This window comes from Cherax quadricarinatus, chromosome 98, assembly GCF_038502225.1.
Source record: "Cherax quadricarinatus isolate ZL_2023a chromosome 98, ASM3850222v1, whole genome shotgun sequence".
In the NCBI taxonomy this organism is placed as follows: domain Eukaryota; kingdom Metazoa; phylum Arthropoda; class Malacostraca; order Decapoda; family Parastacidae; genus Cherax; species Cherax quadricarinatus.
In genome coordinates, this window is record NC_091389.1 from 9,983,199 (window position 1) to 10,003,059 (window position 19,861).

The 19,861-nt window shown below is 39.8% G+C and overlaps 1 protein-coding gene across 3 annotated transcripts in view; it reads left to right on the top strand.

Annotated features, from left to right (window-relative positions):
• The window catches only part of Rabex-5 (Rabaptin-5-associated exchange factor for Rab5), a 46,454-nt gene that overhangs the window by 16,958 nt on the left and 9,635 nt on the right, over window positions 1–19,861 (top strand). For 2 of the 3 annotated variants that reach the window (XM_070105382.1, XM_070105381.1), the window contains exons 6-12: window positions 1,762–1,891; window positions 2,955–3,052; window positions 5,915–6,174; window positions 6,530–6,661; window positions 8,191–8,301; window positions 11,497–11,622; window positions 12,319–13,107. In XM_070105382.1, the coding sequence (XP_069961483.1) occupies window positions 1,762–1,891; window positions 2,955–3,052; window positions 5,915–6,174; window positions 6,530–6,661; window positions 8,191–8,301; window positions 11,497–11,622; window positions 12,319–13,107 (1,646 nt within the window). Of the gene's footprint in view, window positions 1–1,761; window positions 1,892–2,954; window positions 3,053–5,914; window positions 6,175–6,529; window positions 6,662–8,190; window positions 8,302–11,496; window positions 11,623–12,318; window positions 18,311–19,861 lie in introns of those variants that run through there. The other variant, XM_053796707.2, reaches the window with a different exon arrangement.

The window sequence follows — 19,861 nt, forward strand, 5'->3', positions numbered from 1 at the left end:
TCATTCTCCCTGTCTTACCCTCCCACTCATTCTCCCTGTCTTACCCTCCCACTCATTCTCCCTGTCTTACCCTCCCACTCATTCTCCCTGTCTTACCCTCCCACTCATTCTCCCTGTCTTACCCTCCCACTCATTCTCCCTGTCTTACCCTCCCACTCATTCTCCCTGTCTTACCCTCCCACTCATTCTCCCTGTCTTACCCTTCCACTCATTCTCCCTGTCTTACCCTTCCACTCATTCTCCCTGTCTTACCCTCCCACTCATTCTCCCTGTCTTACCCTCCCACTCATTCTCCCTGTCTTACCCTCCCACTCATTCTCCCTGTCTTACCCTCCCACTCATTCTCCCTGTCTTACCCTTCCACTCATTCTCCCTGTCTTACCCTTCCACTCATTCTCCCTGTCTTACCCTCCCACTCATTCTCTCTGTCTTACCCTCCCACTCATTCTCCCTATACTTCCCTCCACCATAACTCCTAATCAACCCATTCCTTAACAAGCTACCCACGTGTCTTGTACACATGTACACGTGTGTCTTGTACACATGTACACGTGTGTCTTGTACACATGTACATGTGTGTCTTGTACACATGTACACGTGTGTCTTGTACACATGTGTCTTGTACACATGTACACGTGTGTCTTGTACACATGTACACGTGTGTCTTGTACACATGTACACGTGTCTTGTACACATGTACACGTGTGTCTTGTACACATGTACACGTGTGTCTTGTACACATGTACACGTGTGTCTTGTACACATGGGTTGCTTGGTAGTGTTACTATGTGCTCTATGGCATTACATTAAGCAACATCTCAGTAAAATGCTATCAACTAAACATTATCTTAATACTGTATTTGTGCTATATATTTCACTATTTACAACTTGTCTATCCTATATCATAATAATAATAATAACAAGAATTATAATAATCGTAGAGCGAATGCTTTCTTCTTTGGGTCACCCAGCCTTGGTGTTATTATTAATAATACAGAAGAGCCCCGTTTGTGTGGTTCTTAGGTTCCTGATGCTCTCGCTTCACACACCGAGTGTTCATGGTTTGATCTTTGGCACGGGTGGAAACATTGGGTGTGTTTCCTTATACAGTGGACCCCCGCATGTTCCGAATCCGTTTTATACTGAAAGCCTTCAATATTTCTTAGCAATTCTGTCGTACTCACCTGAATGTACTTCTGGAGTGAAAAAATACAACTCGGCAACGTACTCATTTACCAACAACTCGGGCTTACGACGGGCTCTCTGACCAGTATACATACCTGAATAATGTATATTAGAGCTGATTTCCTCTTATTTTTTTTATTGCAATATACAGTACACTGCTGTATAAACATTTAAAAATATACCAGAAAGGTTATAAATGGTGCAGAGGTGACATTAAAACAGCATCAAAGATGACACAAACCCACTAACATTCATAGAACCACTGAGGAAATGATTCGCCACACAGTGGCTTCATCGGTCCATGAAGGGGAGAGACTTGAAGAGCAGGAGGAGAATGATGCCATTGGTGTACGGGAGTTATTTCTTGGATAGCTTTAGGTAGAGGTCGTTTTGATAAGGACCTGCCTCGCATGGGCCAGTAGGCCTTCTGCAGTGTTCCTACATTCTTATGTTCTTATGTTCACTTAGCGACAGATTCGTTTACCGATGTAGACTTAGGAACGGAACTCGTTAAGTGAGGAGAGGCTGTAGTATATATTGTTTAATATACTTGTATTTTATGCTGACTTTGCCCAGACTTAACTCAAGAACAAGTGGACAAGATCAATGAGCTGACCGAGCGCTATGTGACAACACGACTCTACAAAGCGCTTATCAGCGCCGTAAATGCCGTCAACGAGGAGAAGGATCTGGCCATTCAAAACAGGTAACACTTCAGTCAAAACTGGTAACACTACAGTCAAAACTGGTAACACTACAGTCAAAACTGGTAACACTACAGTCAAAACTGGTAACACTACAGTCAAAACAGGTAACACTACAGTCAAAACTGGTAACACTACAGTCAAAACTGGTAACACTACAGTCAAAACTGGTAACACTACAGTCAAAACTGGTAACACTACAGTCAAAACTGGTAACACTACAGTCAAAACTGGTAACACTACAGTCAAAACTGGTAACACTACAGTCAAAACTGGTAACACTACAGTCAAAACTGGTAACACTACAGTCAAAACTGGTAACACTACAGTCAAAACTGGTAACACTACAGTCAAAACAGGTAACACCAGTCAAAACTGGAGAATATTAGGTACTCCTGGATCTCAGTTACATTGCTTGGGGTAACTGATTTGTAGTAACTTTTCTTTAAATATCTTTTTGTAAATACCTTTTTGTAAAAAAATGCCAATTTCTAGGCTTTTTTTATCCCATCTTCAGTAATTTGTTTTCTGTGTAGTTTTTAACATTCCCAGCGGTTGTAGTAGTTAATACTACTACAACTTTTCAATTGTTCCATTGGTCAACTGTCCCGTGGAATATAAATTTTGGTTATCCGTTGGCTTCATTTTTGTTTTTCTGAATTTCCAACTGTGGCCTCTTGTTATTCCTGATTCAAGGCTGATGTGTTTGGTGATTATGTTGGTATGTATAGTGATTATGTTGTGTGTATAGTGATTATGTTGGTGTGTATAGTGATTATGTTGGTGTGTATAGTGATTATGTTGGTGTGTATAGTGATTATGTTGTGTGTATAGTGATTATGTTGGTGTGTATAGTGATTATGTTGGTGTGTATAGTGATTATGTTGGTGTGTAACATCCTCACTCACTCTTCAGAGTGCAGGCACTGTACTTCCCACCTCCAGAACTGTAACAGTCCCACCCAACCTTCAGGGCACAAGCACTGTACTTCCCTCCTCCAGGACTCAAGTCCAGCCATCCAGTTTCCCTGAATCGCTTCACAAATACTCCATTTTTCTCTTTCAGAATCCGGAGTTTGGCATGGGTGAGCAGTCAGCACCTGGAGTGCGGAGTTAAGGACTCCTGTGAAGAAGTAAGAGAAACATTGGACCTGGTTATAACTGGTGAGTGTCATGGATGTTCACCCTAGTTGACCAGGCTAGGCTGTGCTTCACCATAGTTGACCAGGCTAGGCTGTGCTTCACCATAGTTGACCAGGCTAGGCTGTGCTTCACCGTAGTTGACCAGGCTAGGCTGTGCTTCACCATAGTTGACCAGGCTAGGCTGTGCTTCACCATAGTTGACCAGGCTAGGCTGTGCTTCACCATAGTTGACCAGGCTAGGCTGTGCTTCACCGTAGTTGACCAGGCTAGGCTGTGCTTCACCGTAGTTGACCAGGCTAGGCTATATTTCACCATTTTAACAGTATATAAAGAACAAAAATAAATAATACCATGACTGGAACAGTACACAAATAGCCCACAATAGGAGAGAGAAATGTGTGATGAATTTCGGCTCAACTTGGACCTCTGCAACTGGCCAATGGTCAAAGTCAGACCAAAACATCATAAGACCTGTTTGTGACTTAATAAAACCCACTTTGTGGATGAAAAATAGTTAATATTGCTATATATTATTATGCACAATTTAGAAGCTCACCAACGTGTTTGTCAGTTGAGGACTTAGTGTATCATGCTAGTCGATCCTATGCTTGGTGCTAGTATGCACTTCTATTACTTACTAGTATAGGGAGTGGGGTCAGAGAAGCTAAAACCTTGGCTAGCTTCAAATATAGGTTAGATAAATACATGAGAGGGGTTGGATTAGAGTGGGATTTGTACATGAGTGAGAAGGGTTGGAGTGGAGTAGGATTTGTACATGAGTGAGAAGGGTTGGATTAGAGTGGGACTTGCACATGAGTAAGTAATGTTATCAAAGCTTATTCCTTGGGTAACACTGATAATGGGTTGGGCCAATGTTTTTTAGTGGGTTTGGGTTTGAGAAGGACCTTCCTAGTATGGGCCAGTAGGCCTCCTGTTCCTCCTTTCTTATGTTCTCCATTATCTTTTGTCTGCATATTCTCCTGTGAGTTTTACCACTCACTCACTATAGGTTCAGATCCCATCCATTCCATGAGTTGTTCGAAATCACGACATTATGATTCCGTGAGTCTTTTACTGGCTGAAGATTGAGACACTTATGCAGCATATGGAAATCTTTATTCAGGAAACGTTTCGCCACACAGTGGCTTCATCAGTCCAATACAAAGAGGAAGGCGTAAGGAGAGGAGGAGAATGAGGTAATCAGTCCCTCAACCTGGAGTCGATGTGTTCAGTCCATCAATCAATCTCCTTACGCCTTCCTCTTTGTATTGGACTGATGAAGCCACTGTCGGTTTTTCAAACCATTCATCACATCTTTTACTGGCGTTGAACTTTTGAAACACATTTTACAAACAAACAATATTGTGTAGCATGCAAAGTGTAGTTGACACCTGAAACCCCCTCTGGGTATACTCCAGGTATACATGTAACAATAATAATCAAAATTTTTTTATTTTTCCTAGGTAGTAGGCTTGTAAACAGCAACCACCCAAGGAGGTACTACCATCCTGTGGTAGTAGGTTGGTAGACAACAAATGCCCAGGGAGGTACTACCATCCTGTGGTAGTAGGTTGGTAGACAGCAGCCGCCCAGGGAGGTACTACTGTCCTGCCAGTGAGTGTAAAATGGAAGCCTGTAATTGTTTTACATGATGGTAGGATTCCTGGTGTCTTTTTTTTCTGTCTCATAAACATGCAAGATTTCAGGTACGTCTTGCTACTTCTACTTACACTTAGGTCACACTACACATGCATGTACAAGCATATATACACACACCCCTCTGGGTTTTCTTACTAGTTCTTGTTCTTTGTCCCCAGGATGTGACCCACACCAGTCCACTAACACCCAGGTACCTATTTTACTGCTAGGTGAACATGGACAGCAGGTGTCTTAAGGAAACATCCTAGTGTTTCCAGCCATACTGGGGGTTGAACCCAGGTGTTAGTGGACTGGTGTGGGTGGCATCTTGGGGACAAAACTGACATAATTTGCAGGAAATGCTCAGCATAACAAGGGACTTTCTGTATAGTAGTATGTCATTGATGTCAACTATGGTCTGTATACCTTGTACATGTACTTATAGAAATAGATATCATTATTATTATTATTATTATTATTATTATTATTATTACTATTATTATTACTATTATTATTATTATCACTATTATTATTATTATTATTATTATTATTATTATTATTATTATTATTATTATAAAGAGATTTAGGAAATATCAAATTTAGTACGGTTTACAATTATGCAAGTTGAAGTGGACATCATAGCAATGTGTGGCAGGAAAACTGTATAAATTCTCATTGGTACGGATCTTAGAGAGCAGTAATAGGGTTCGTGACAGTTATGGTGCAAAATACTGATAGAATGAGGAATTAGACATGTGTGCAACACCTGGGTGTCATGTTTTGAAGGTGTTTTGCCAACCTGTGGCAGTATTAGTTCACTAGAGAGATAATATACAATGAGAGTAGAAAGTAAGATTACAGTGGACCCCCGGTTAACGATATTTTTTCACTCCAGAAGTATGTTCAGGTGCCAGTACTGACCGAATTTGTTCCCATAAGGAATATTGTGAAGTAGATTAGTCCATTTCAGACCCCCAAACATACACGTACAAACGCACTTACATAAATACACTTACATAATTGGTCACATTCGGAGGTAATCGTTATGCGGGGGTCCACTGTATTTTTGTCTTCATTATCTTCTACATAACATTATCTTCTACTCTCGTTGAATGTGTTTTCTGTATTGAACTAATATAGTCACTGGCTGGTGTTGTACATGTATTATTAAGATGTCTGAATATGTCTGAACATTGCCCCTCCACACAGAGTTAGTAAGATGTCTAAACATTGCCCTCCTCACAGAGTTGATAGAAATGAACAGCAGGCGCGTTCCGTCCGACAAATTGAAGTGCCTGGTGTCTTCCAGCCACCACGTGCTCAATCTGCTGAAGCAGTCGAGGGGTGGCTCCCCAGCCTCGGCGGACGACTTCCTGCCAGCACTCATCTACTGCGTGCTGCAGGCCAGTCCACCGCTCCTCCACAGTAACATTGCTTACATCACAAACTTTGCGCAGCAAAGCAGTCTCCAGAGTGGAGAGGCCGGCTATTTCTTCACCAACCTGGTAAGTTTTAAGCATGAAGAAAAAAGATCTTTGCTTATTCAAATATTTCTTTTTTATCATTAACACATCAACCATTTCCTACCGAGGCAAGGTGACCCATAACTGAAGAAACATTCTTCATCATCATTCACTCCATCACTGTCTTGCCAGAAGTGCAACTATACTACAGTTAAAAAACTGCAACATATCTTCACCCCACACAAAGCTAACTCACACACACGTTTGTCTGATATCATGTTAAATTTGTGCTTTTTATTGGCCCATACTAGGCAGGTCTTTCTCAAACCCCACCTTTTCTGAGTGAGGTGTCACCTCAGTGGTACTGGGCAGTTTACAATCATTATTTTTCTTGCAGTGCTGTGCGGTCGCCTTCATTGAGAAGATGACAGCAGAGAGTCTGGGATTGACGGCAGACGAATTCGAGCGCTACATGTCGGGCGTGGCACTGCCGCCCAACGCCCTGGACGGCGGTGTCTGGTTGTGTGAGGTGAGCAGATTCATTTCTGGTCATTATTACAACTTGAAATAATCTATCCTCCTTTCAAACTATTATACCAGTGCTCCTTAACTTACATTATTTTGACTCATGATATTTTGACATACAGTATTATGACTTACAATATTTTGACTTTGTGATGGTTCGACTTACAATAGTTTGACTTTACGATGGTGTGGCAGAAATTACTTTGGAGATGAAACTTAAGATAATTACCCAGCATGAAGGTAACAAGTCCATAACTTGTATTCATTTGTTTACTTTTCAATACTGGTATTTAGTTAAAGTAATTATTTGTTTATTTATTTATTCATTGACAGTAATTATTTATTTATCATATCACTTTCTAGGTAGTAGGTTGGTAGACAGCAACCACCCAGGGAGGTACTACCGTACTGCCAAGTGAGTGTAAAACGAAAACCTGTAATTGTTTTACATGATGGGAGGATTGCTGTCTTTTTTTTCTGACTCATAAACATGCAAGATTTCAGGTATGTCTTGCTACTTCTACTTACACTTAGGTCACACTGCACATACATGTATACATGTACAAGCATTTATATACACACCCCTCTGGGTTTTCTACTATTTTCTTTCTAGTTCTTGTTCTTGTTTATTTCCTCTTATCTCCATGGGGAAGTGGAACAGAATTCTTCCTCCGTAAGCCATGCGTGTTGTAAGAGCTGACTAAAATGCCGGGAGCAAGGTGCTATTAACCCCTTCTCCTGTATAAATTACTAAATTTGAAAAGAGAAACTTTTGTTTTTCTTTTTGGGCCGCCCCGCCTCAGTGGGATACAGCCGGTTTGTTGAAAGAAAGAAAGATCACTTTGATATTCAGCTTATGATATTTTCTACCCAAGATGGGTTCATTGGAGCAACGATCTTAATGCAGGATGAACTGAGGATGTCCATCCCACGTGGATACGGATTTGGTATCCACGATTTACTGTGGCCTGAAAATAACCCTTAATTTTGCTTGATAATGACCCAAAGTGCAAAAGTAGTGATGACAAAGTGTGAAGTGCTTCTTATCAGTGAAAAAGTGCTAATTCTAGACTTATTTTGTTTAATTTATCAATTAAGCTTTATCGTAGGTTTGTATGTAAACGAAAAATGACTTACAAATAGAGGTAGCTGCTATCCACGGTTTCAAGTATGCCTGGAGTATACCTGGAGAGGGTTTTGAGGGTCAGTGTCCCTGCGGCACGGTCTGAGACCAGGCCTCATGCTGGATCAGGGTCTGATCAACCAGGCAGTTACTGCTGGTTGCACGCAAACTGATGTACAAACCACATCCCAGCTGGTCAGGTACTGACCAGCTGGGCTGTGGTTTTGGGTTTCCACAGCAGGTCTTGGAACGTATCCCCATGGATTCATGGGGACTACTGTATATGTACTTAGAAATGCACAGACGGAATTATTTATAAACATTATCTGTCATTCCACAGCAGGATTCGAACCTGCAAGCAAACCACACTCCAGGTTCAATATCGTATCAGTGTATTTTCCTCTCCGCAGGGGATGCGGATAATGCAACAGAACCTGAAGACTCTGGATGACCTCCAGTCACGCATGGATCGCCTTCTGACTGAGTCGGATGCTCTTATGAAGGAGATGGATGATGTCCAGGTGAGTCTTATCCTGCAGCCTCACTCCTAAAGCAGAGGTCAGGGAATCACGGTAAATTACCCAAAATGGGGTAACAACGAGAATCTCAGGGGTAATAAATGCTCAGAAAACATAAATAAAATTGCACAAAATTTATTATTTATTAAGCGAGGCAAAAATAATCGTCAAAAAACCATAATTGTGATGTATCAAAAATCATATCTCAAAAACTTGAAGTGAAAAATTTTTCACTGACATTATTTAATTCCCTAATAAGGTGTTTATTAAATTTCTCTATTTTTTTTATTTCATGCTTTATTTTTCATTTTATTTGTTAATTTTGTGTTTTATTTTTTAACCCTTTGACTGTTTTCGACGTATAAATACGTCTTACGAGCCAATGTTTCTGACGTATATATACTCAATAATTCTAGCGGCTTCAAATCAAGTGGGAGAAAGCTGGTAGGCCCACATGTGAGAGAATGGGTCTGTGTGGTCAGTGTGCACCACATAAAAAAAATCCTGCAGCACACATTGAGTAATGAGAAAAAAAAAACTGATCGTTTTTTTGGAATAAAACGCTGACTTTGAGGTGTATTTTCGTATAGTATTTATCGTTGTATTCGCGTTTTCATGGTCTTAGGTGATAAAATGGAAAACATATTACAGAAATAGAGATGATTTTCATTACTTTTACGATGAAAACGACCTTGAAACTGAGCTCAAAGTAGCGGAAATGTTCGATTTTTACCAATGTTCAAGAGTAAATAAATCACACCACACGTCCAATACACGTCAACTGGGGAGTCTAATATTCTTTCACTAGTGCACTGATATTATTTATACCATTTTTACAATAATGCAGTCGTCTGCATAACAGTAAATTTTGTATTTTTTTGTATGAATAAAAAATCAAAATAGAAAGCAATAATAATATAAGAGGGGCCTAGAGATGTGACTAATGAACAGAGCATATGTTATTTTAGTGCCACGAATGTCTACCTTGTTTATTCTGGACCCTATTTTGAAATTGGCATCTTTTTTATTTTGCATGAAATTGGCCAAATTGCCAATTTCTGACCACCATATTGGGTAGTCCAAATTAGTAAATGGGAGGTTTCTTGTACTCCGCTGATAGATAAAATGGAGTTCTAAAGAAATAGCTACGAGTTTGGTCAACTGGAACAATGGAATTGGCTGAAAATAGGGCTCAAAGTCGGCAAAATCGCCGATACGCATATGTCGCCGAGACCGCTAACTTCGCGGGAGCATAATTCCACGAGTTTTCGACCAAATTTCGAACTTTTGGTGTCATTACCATCGGGAAAAGATTCTCTATCATTTCATAAGAAAAAATAATTTTTTTTTTTCAAAAATTGAGCGACATAGAATGACAGTTTCAGAGAGGGGCCTGAAACAGTCAAAGGGTTAAAGTTGCTTTATCACATATAATAAATACTTTCCAGCTTGTTTGACTGTATTCTCCATAGAAATGGATTCAATAAACTATTTTAAATTTGAATGCTCACTGTCTTTCCCTGATCCTGTGGACTTTCAAATCTAGTGGGGATTTTTGCTGTACATAATTTTGTTGTGGGGTAATACCCACTGAGGCTGAATGACTCAAAAAATAAGAAAACCTTATAAAAATTTTCACATTTACAGTAAGTCCTCAATTTGGAAATATAAACACATATGCAGTATAATGTGATCCTTTATTGACAACGTTTTGCCCACACAGTGGGCTTTTTCAAGTCACAAACAGATCTGTTTGTGACTTGAAAAAGCCCACTGTGTGGGCAAAACATTGTCAATAAAGGATCACATTATACTGCTTATGTGTTTTATTTCCTTTGTGTCGGTATTTTATATCATTTATTCCCAAGTCCTCAATTTGCACATTGGGAACCTCTGGAATTGTATATAAATTCGGAGTGTGGAAATTAGGAGAAGGTGTGGAGTTAATAAAAGTATTAGTCAGAGGGCAGAAGAGGGGTTGTTGAGGTGGTTTGGTCATTTAGAGAGAATGGATCAAAGTAGAACGACATGGAAAGCATATAAATCTATAGGGGAAGGAAAGCGGGGTAGGGGTCGTCCTCAAAAGGGTTGGAGAGAGGGGGTAAAGGAGGTTTTGTGGGTAAGGGGCTTGGACTTCCAGCAAGCGTGCGTGAGCGTGTTAGATAGGAGTGAATGGAGACGAATGGTACTTGGGACCTGACGATCTGTTGGAGTGTGAGCAGGGTAATATTTAGTGAAGGGATTCAGGGAAACCGGTTATTTTCATATAGTCGGACTTGAGTCCTGGAAATGGGAAGTACAATGCCTGCACTTTAAAGGAGGGGTTTGGGATATTGGCAGTTTGGAGGGATATGTTGTGTATCTTTATATGTGTATGCTTCTAGACTGTTGTATTCTGAGCACCTCTGCAAAAACAGTGATAATGTGCGAGTGTGGTGAAAGTGTTGAATGATGATGAAAGTATTTTCTTTTTGGGGATTTTCTTTCTTTTTTGGGTCACCCTGCCTCGGTGGGAGACGGCCGACTTGTTGAAAAAAAAAAATTCATAATACAGGAATTCTTCAATTAACAAACACTTGGGGACCTCCAGAATTGTGTATAATAATCTATAATGATATAAAAGCTTGTCAAAATGTTTTGAAGACTTTAGTAATACAGTGGACCCCCGGTTAACAAACTTTTTTCATTCCAGTAGTATGTTCAGGTGCCAGTACTGACCGAATTTTTTTCCCATAAGGAATATTGTGAAGTAGATTAGTCCATTTCAGACCCCCAAACATACACGTACAAACGCACTTACATAAATACACTTACATAATTGGTCGCATTTCGAGGTGATCGTTAAGCGGGGGTCCACTGTATATACATTAGAAGGGGTTACTAGCCAGCCCCTTGCTTCCAAGAGTCTAAGTATTATACAGTATATTGTACATCTAGCAAGCATGCTTGAGTGTTAGGAGTGAATGGAGGCAAGTGGTTTGAATGACTTGATGTGCTGTTGGAGTGTGAACAAGGTGACATTTATGAAGGGGTTCCGTCCTGGAGGTGGGAGGTGCAGTGGAGATACGTTGCAGTTTTGAACTGTAGTGACAGTGATGGAGTGAGTGATGATGAAAGTGTTTTTTCTTTTTTGGGTCACTCTGCCTCTATGGGGAATGGCCAGCGTGTTAAAAAAATAATAATAATAATTTACGGCAGGAGAATGTGAGTAAAGAGGTAGCTGGCGTTATTGAGCGGACACCTCTGACCATCCGCCCACGGAAAGCGGATATCGACGAGGAAGTTCCGGCGTCGGAGCTGTTGCCGCCGCCCCTGACGCCGCAGGTGTGTGACCTGGCGTAGGGTGTCGTCTCCTCTGTCATCACTGTTAGTCTGATATTTTCCTGGTTATTGTCACCATCAATCATTATCAGTCATTATTACTGGTAGTTTGATGTCTTCCTCATTATTGTCACCATCAATCATTATTAGTCATTATCACTGGTAGTTTGATGTTTTCCTAGTCATTTTTACTCATTTTCACATCATCGTCACCATCACCACCAGTCCGACTAACCAGACTCAAGTCCAGTTAGCCAGACTTAAGTCCTGGAGGTGAGAAGTACAGTGCTTGCACTCTGAAGGAGTGGAAATACAGTGGTATCCCGAGTTTCGAACTTTATTTGTTCCAGAAGACTGTTCAAGTGGCGTTACTGGACGAATTTGTTCCCATGAGAAATAATGTAAATTAGGTTAGTCCATTTCAGACCCCCAAAAATACACTTACAAAGGCACTTACATTAATAAACTTACATAATTGTTCGAGTTGGAGGGGTTCAAAACTCGGGGTACCACTGTATGTTGCAATTTTGAATTGTAATGTTGGCACTTCTCTGGCAAGACAGTGATGAAGTGAGAGATGAAAGCATTTCTTCTTTTTTGGGTCACCCTGTCTTGGTGGGAGATAGTCGATGTGTTAAAAAAATTATAATTTGATCAATTAAATTCGGGATAGATTTCATATTTGTTTACTTTACACAGACGATGGAAAGTGGAAAGCCGCAAGTTGCTGATGGAAACAATCAGGTAGAAGATGCCAGCCTGAGTGCTCCTCCAACCTTGGAAGTCCCTCTCAGCCCAGACATATTGGCTGCCCAGCAGAGTCTGTCATTCCTGCAGGGACTGTCAGCACTGGACTCTGGGCTGCTGTCATCTTTAGACAGTAATGATAAAGGCAGCGAGCAAGGCACTGCCAGCATAGAAGCGCCAAAACCCGAAGAAAATAAGACCCTCCTGGATGATTCCCCACCCTTCAACTTGTCATCTCTGCCTGATCTGTTAGATTCATTCAGTCCGCTGGAAGGTGATGGATCAAAGAGGAGCCCTGTGCACGTTCCGCCGGCCCTCGACTCGACAGTGTCACTCACAAATCCCTTCATCCAGCCTAGCAGTTCGACAGCGCCACCTCCATTACCCCCCAGACATCACGTCGGCCAACCACCCATCGTCACTCGGGCTAGTGGCGCTGCATCGACCCGTGATACAGCCCACACGTCTCGACCACCTCCCCGTCCCTGCCCTCAATCATACTCTGGGTTCACCATCCAGGGCGGTCGAATCCCCAGCATTCCGTGCGACACTGGCAACATGCACCTGTTCTCCACTCCACCTGATCCACTCTCGCCTCCGCTGGAAGGCCCCCAGCTCCCCCTTCCGCCACCTCTCCTCCCCACAACCTCCAGGACGGACAACAGGAGCTGCACATCTTCTGGAGACAGTACGCCAAGACCGTCAGAGAAGCCACTAAAGAGGGAAGACACCATTGACAAGGTATATAATGTTTTAGGGGATATTGTGCAGACATTTGATAGTCTACTCTGAATACTATTCACAACTATCCTGTAAATATTTGATAGTGTCCTCTGAATACTATCCAAAAGTATCCTTCAGATATTTGATAGTGTCTGAATACTATTCCAAACTATGGTGCAAACAGTTGATAGTCTCCTCTGAATACTGTTCAAAATTATCCTGCAAACACCTGATAGTCACCTCTGAATACTATTCCAAACTACGTCATTTAATATTTTCACTGTTTCAGCTTCCTGTACTGTAGATATATTGATGTTCACATTTTATAATGAATTTTTTAGGTGTTCATTGTGATTTAAATAAGTTATTAATATATCTATCTATGCATAGGGTCAATTCTGTTATGAAGCTCCACTATGTAGCACAAACGGGATTGCAAGGGTTAATTCATAATTGAATATCACGTGATGTGTAGGCCTATCCGGTCATTACTTAGATTTGGAGTATACTTGGAGGGTGTTTTGGGGATCAACGCCCCCGTGGCCCAGTTAATGACCAGGCCTCGTGGTGGATCAAGCCCTGATCAATCAGGTTGTCACTACTGGCTGCACGTAAACCGACATAGGAACCACAGCCCGGCTGATCAGGTACTGATTTTGCATCTGTCCAGCTCCCTCTTGAAGGCAACCAGGGGTCTATTTATAGAGGAACTTTATAAAAGAACTGACTGTATATAAAGGAGCTTTATTAGAGTATTGTGTACCATTATCCACATTCTGCAACAGGGTGGTGTGTGGAGTCTCCTAACTCGAAAAAAAAAAATCCTGGGTCATCTTTTTGTCTTGATTCGTCAAAATAGAGATTACAGCAAACACAACATATACACACTGAGAGATATACGTCCACCATGTGTATTGCTGCTCTAGGTGCATACACTTCTAGTGAGATATACTTAGTATGTTATGCAGTGTTAGTGAACCTGGTCAAAAAATGACTTTTTGTATTGATATATTGTATACCAAAGAATTTTGCTAACTGGTTTAGTGTTATGAGAGAGATGAGGCTACTGGGGTTGGTATTATGAGTTGAATTCTGCAGTGTTCCGTGAGTGATGAGGCTACTGGAGTTGGTGTTATGAGTTGGGTTCTGTAGTGTTGAGTGTTGCGTGAGTGATGAGGCTACTGGAGTTGGTGTTATGAGTTGGGTTCTGTAGTGTTGCGTGAGTGATGAGGCTACTGGAGTTGGTGTTATGAGTTGGGTTCTGTAGTGTTGAGTGTTGTGTGAGTGATGAGGTTACTTGAGTTCTATGGTGTCTAATATTATGCGAGCGATGAGATTACCGATGTCATTGTATTGCGAGTCAGGTTCTGTGAGCAGGTAATTTAACAGTGGCTAGTTACTGACCGCAAAACTTCTTTCTTGAAAGCTTCTTAGTTTTTAGAGCATATATTTACTGGGTAATGAAAAAAAAAGTCTCATATAGCTTTTAAATAATTCCAATTCTTCCGTGTTACAATTATTGTAAGTTGGTTAGCGAGATGTTAATCTATAGTTTTTAACAGTGCTAAAGTCTGTCAAAAATGTGAAAATGTTTAGAGAAATGAAATTAATGTTGAAGAATGACACACTCGTGCAGCATTTTCGAGTTTTTATTGAGGAAATGTTTTGTCCGCCAGTGACTTCTTCAGTTTAATATAGAAAAGAATGGTGGAAAAAAAGGACTTTGAGGGAATCAGTCCCTCAGCCTGGAGTTGATGTGTTCCGTCCATCAATCTTCAGAAAAGATCGATGGATTGAGCACATAACTACAAGCTGAAGGACTGATTACCTCAAAGTCCTCCTCATCTTCCACTATTCTCTGCATTGGACTGAAGAAGCGACTGGCTGGTGAAATGTTTCCTCACTAAACATTCCGAAATGTTGCACAATATCTTAATCTTTAACATTTCATGATTTTGTAATCCTGTAACATTTCTTTTCTAGTCTGAGATTGGGCACTGGGGAAGTTAATATTACCAGAACTATTAACATGTTACAACCTAGGAAACCTGGTATGAGAGTGGGGTGTCGGGAAATTTAAATTTTTAGCACTGCAAGAGTAAGTCGGTCACGACTCACGAAATCATAATAACATGATTGCACTGGCCTAGAGTTTTACAACTCACTTGCCATGATTTCTAACCCCACCTATACCATGGTTGATAAGTACCAGTTTTTTTTTGTTTTTTTTGCCAAAAATATAAAAAAATCCTGGCATGGATCTAATATGGTGAGCTACTTGGTGTGGCTTGTGGTCACATGACCCAGGTCTTCATCAGTTTGACCAGTCGATCTTGTCGAAACTTCAAGATCTCATTGTAGGATATGCCTGGAGGTTGTTGTGGGGGTCAATGCCCCCCACAACCTGGTCCATGACCAAACCTCTCAAATTTTCCACGTGTAAAATAATCGCTCCGAGGACATCACACTTAACCCTCTCATCATCTGGCTTTGTATTCATATTTTTATTAATATTTTGGCAAGATTTCCATAGTTTATTTTTTCTTTATATTTATTTGTATTTTTGACATTGTCATAGTTTATCTTTATTTATCAACTTGCTATAACCTGATTCTTGTATCATGATGACTCAAGAAATCGTAATGACACGATTGCAAACAAACCATACCCCCGGGCTGGAGTTTTGAGACTCTATGACCGCGGGTTCAATCCCGGCCGGGGGTATGGTTTGTATCATGATGTCAGTTCACTTGGAATCTCTGTCACTGCAATTTTTACTTTTCTTAATTGTTATATAGTAGAATCCCTGTATCCACTGATTCAGTATCCGCAGTTTCAGTTATCTACAGTTAACTCTGGCCCAAAAATAACTAATTTTGCATAATAATGGCCCCAGAGCACAAAAGTAGAGAAGTTGGCAGCTCTTCCAAGCCTAAGAGAAGCTGTGAAGTGCTTCCCATCACTGAAAACGTGAAAATTCACTACTTATTGTGCATAATTTATCAAACTTTTTAACAAGTATGTATAGGACTTATACGTAGAGTTTCCTACTATCCACGGCCTTGGTGTCCACGCCAGGTCCTTGGAACTTATTCCCCGTGGATACAAGGGGTCCTACTGTATATTAATAATCCTGTAGCTACAGATAGGTAATTAAAAATTCATAATTACAGAGCAGGTAATTATACCAAGAGATTCTTGTAATGTTAAGTATACACAAATTTTATATGCCATACAGTCTTCATAGAATGTAAGAAATAACTTAAATTGTATATACAATACTGTAGCTTTTGTTAATTTATTGAAACAACTTAATGGAAACTGTTCCAGCGCTGTTTGGCCCTTGTGGGCTTAGCGCTTAGTTTTGAGTGTAATAATAGTAATAATGGACATTGTTAAAGGCTTGGTGGGCATTTCTGATTTGTATTTCAAATTTCTTATATAAATCAGTGTTTTGTAATATCTTTTGAAACAAGTGATTTAATGTATTATGTATCGATACACGATAGCGATGTGATCTCGAAAAAAAAATTTACTAGAGGGTAATGAACATGAATGCAGTGGTACCTCGAATTTCAAACAGCTCCCAACTCGAACAAGTATGTAAGTGTATTTTTGTAAGTGCTTTTGTAAATATGTTTTTTGGGGTCTGAAATGGACTTATCTAATTTACATTATTCCATATGGGAACAAATTCGTTAGGTAACGGCACTCGAACAGCCTTCTGGAACGAATTTCGGCCAAAATTCGGGGTACCACTGTATATAACACTTTGAACTTTTATCGATGAATTTTGGATTTTGTAACCATGGTCATTTGAAAACCAAAAAAATTTAAACTAAGACTACCTTGAAACTGTGGCAATATCTGTGCATGAGGCTTGCAGCAATATCTGAAGAATGGTGCAAATTATCCATGAACAACCGTGGCAATATTTCTGCAATTGTATGATTGAAATTAGTTATTTTTTAAGCGTACGTTTATTAAAAATTCCTGTACATTTAGGTTTTAATTTCAGATATTATTGATCTTTCATAATGTAGTGAATAAGATCTGAATTTTATAAGAATTTTAATATAATAATGATTGGTATTTGTGGATGACGTAAGTTATCCTAAGTCTAATAATACCTATGATTGGTATCATAATGATTGGTATTTGTGGATAAGTATTATCTACACAAGGATAACTTGTTAAAAGGATAGGTATTACCTGAGGAAGGATAACTTGTTAAAAGGATAGGTATTATTTCAGCTAAGATAACTTGTTAAAAGGATAGGTATTACCTGAGGAAGGATAACTTGTTAAAAGGATAGGTATTATTTCAGCTAAGATAACTTGTTAAAAGGATAGATATTACCTGAGGAAGGATAACTTGTATGTTAAAGCAACATAATTGGTATTTGTGGATGATAGTTATTAGCTAGGATAACTTACTTTACAGCAACACAATGATTGGTATCAATGCAAGTGTTACCACTGCTCTGTATATTACTATATCTGTCAACACAACTATCCTTATCTATGTAAAGTAAAAGGACACAAGTGCAACTAATGTGACATTTATTGTGGCAATGTTTCGCTCTCCAGGAGCTTTATCAAGCTTTGATAAAGCTCCTGGAGAGCGAAACGTTGCCACAATAAAATGTCACATTAGTTGCACTTGTGTCCTTTTACTTTACATATTGTCGGTAATTCTACCAACATTATTATATTCTTATCTACGATACTCGATTTAACAGCAGTGAGGTCAAAGCCAGTTGATTAGTGTCGTAATTAACGACGTTGATTAGTTGGAGATCAGAAAATTTTGATCCCACCATAAATCTGACCAGTTTCTTCTGTGATGGAAATTTATATATTTTAGATCTTGTAACTTACTTCAAGTATTGTTTTATTGTAGCTGATAAGACACACAGGCAACAATTGTCAACTTTAACTCTTAAACTGTCCAAACGTTGATTTACGTTTTCATTGCCAGCGCTCCGAATATTGATTTTTTTTAATTAAAGAAGAAAGAATTTTCTGTGTGTAATAAGACCAAAAAATTTTTTTAGGATCTGTACTTACTGAGGTATAAGACTGAAGTTGGCGCTGTATGCTCACCTGACGGCAACATGGAGTCCTACTGCTTGCAGAAGTGTTGCCAATATACCTTTTTTCTTGTTTTTATATTAATTTATATAATTTTTATGTCTGATAATTACAATTTATAATAGTTCTTGTGATTTCATAGCCAATCTTTGTTCTGACACTAATATTAGGTACTGAAATAGCACTTAGATAGTTACAAACACAACTACAGGTGTACATTCTCACCTACTTTGGTTATTTATTATTATCTAGAAATATATATAGAGTATTTATATGTCCCAGAAATGTTTTAGACATGCTGGAGTATATATGAAACTCCTTGAAGCATGGTGTAAGACGAATGTCACGCCACTGCTGTCGGTGCAGCAGTTTACCTGGAGAGGGTTTTGGGGGTCAACGCCCCCGCGGCTCAGTCTGAGACCAGGCCTCACAAGTGGAGTGACACTTAATGATCGTGCACTGCCTTGGCTTTGCTTGTTTTCACTCTTACATATAAACATGTCTGTCTATCTATCAGTGTATCTGTTTGTCTTTCTGTCTAGCTCTGTCTCTGCTTATCTGTCTTTCTGTCTGCCTGTGTGTGTCTCTGCTTGTCTCTCTTTCTGTCTCGGAGAGAGCACCACTCATTAACCAACTGGTATAATGATGCAGAGTCGTCACATCTGATCTCTGAACAAGTGTAGTACAGTGTAGTACAGTGGACCCCCGCATAACGATTACCTCTGAATGTGACCAATTATGTAAGTGTATTTATGTAAGTGCGTTTGTACGTGTATGTTTGGGGGTCTGAAATGGACTAATCTACTTCACAATATTTCTTATGGGAACAAATTCGGTCAGTACTGGCACCTGAACATACTTCTGGAGTGAAAAAATATCGTTAACCGGGGGTCCACTGTACTTTTAAGTCATGCTTATTATGCCTTATATCTACAGGCACAGTATAGCACTTTGTCTAGATTATTATTATTATTATCATTATTATTATTATTATTATTATTATAAACAAGGGACAGTTTTAATGCATTATTTATACAGACATGAATTAATTCACAACAAATATAACAACTTAGTTTATATTCAGGATTATTTATATTAACTCATATTTTATCAAGATTCGTTGGAATTTAAATATTATTATTATTATTAATTATTTAATGAGAATTTTTCAGCTATACATGGCAGGCATTTCCCATAGTGTTGTATAGTATACATGCTGAGTAGTACTGTAATTTGATTTTATTTTTATTATCACACTGGCCGATTCCCACCGAGGCAGGGTGGCCCGAAAAAGAAAAACTTTCACCATCATTCACTCCATCACTGTCTTGCCAGAAGGGTGCTTTACACTACAGTTTTTAAACTGCAACATTAACACCCCTCCTTCAGAGTGCAGGCACTGTACTTCCCATCTCCAGGACTCAAGTCCGGCCTGCCGGTTTCCCTGAACCCCTTCATAAATGTTACTTTGCTCACACTCCAACAGCACGTCAAGTATTAAAAACCATTTGTCTCCATTCACTCCTATCAAACACGCTCACGCATGCCTGCTGGAAGTCCAAGCCCCTCGCACACAAAACCTCCTTTACCCCCTCCCTCCAACCTTTCCTAGGCCGACCCCTACCCCGCCTTCCTTCCACTACAGACTGATACACTCTTGAAGTTATTCTGTTATTCT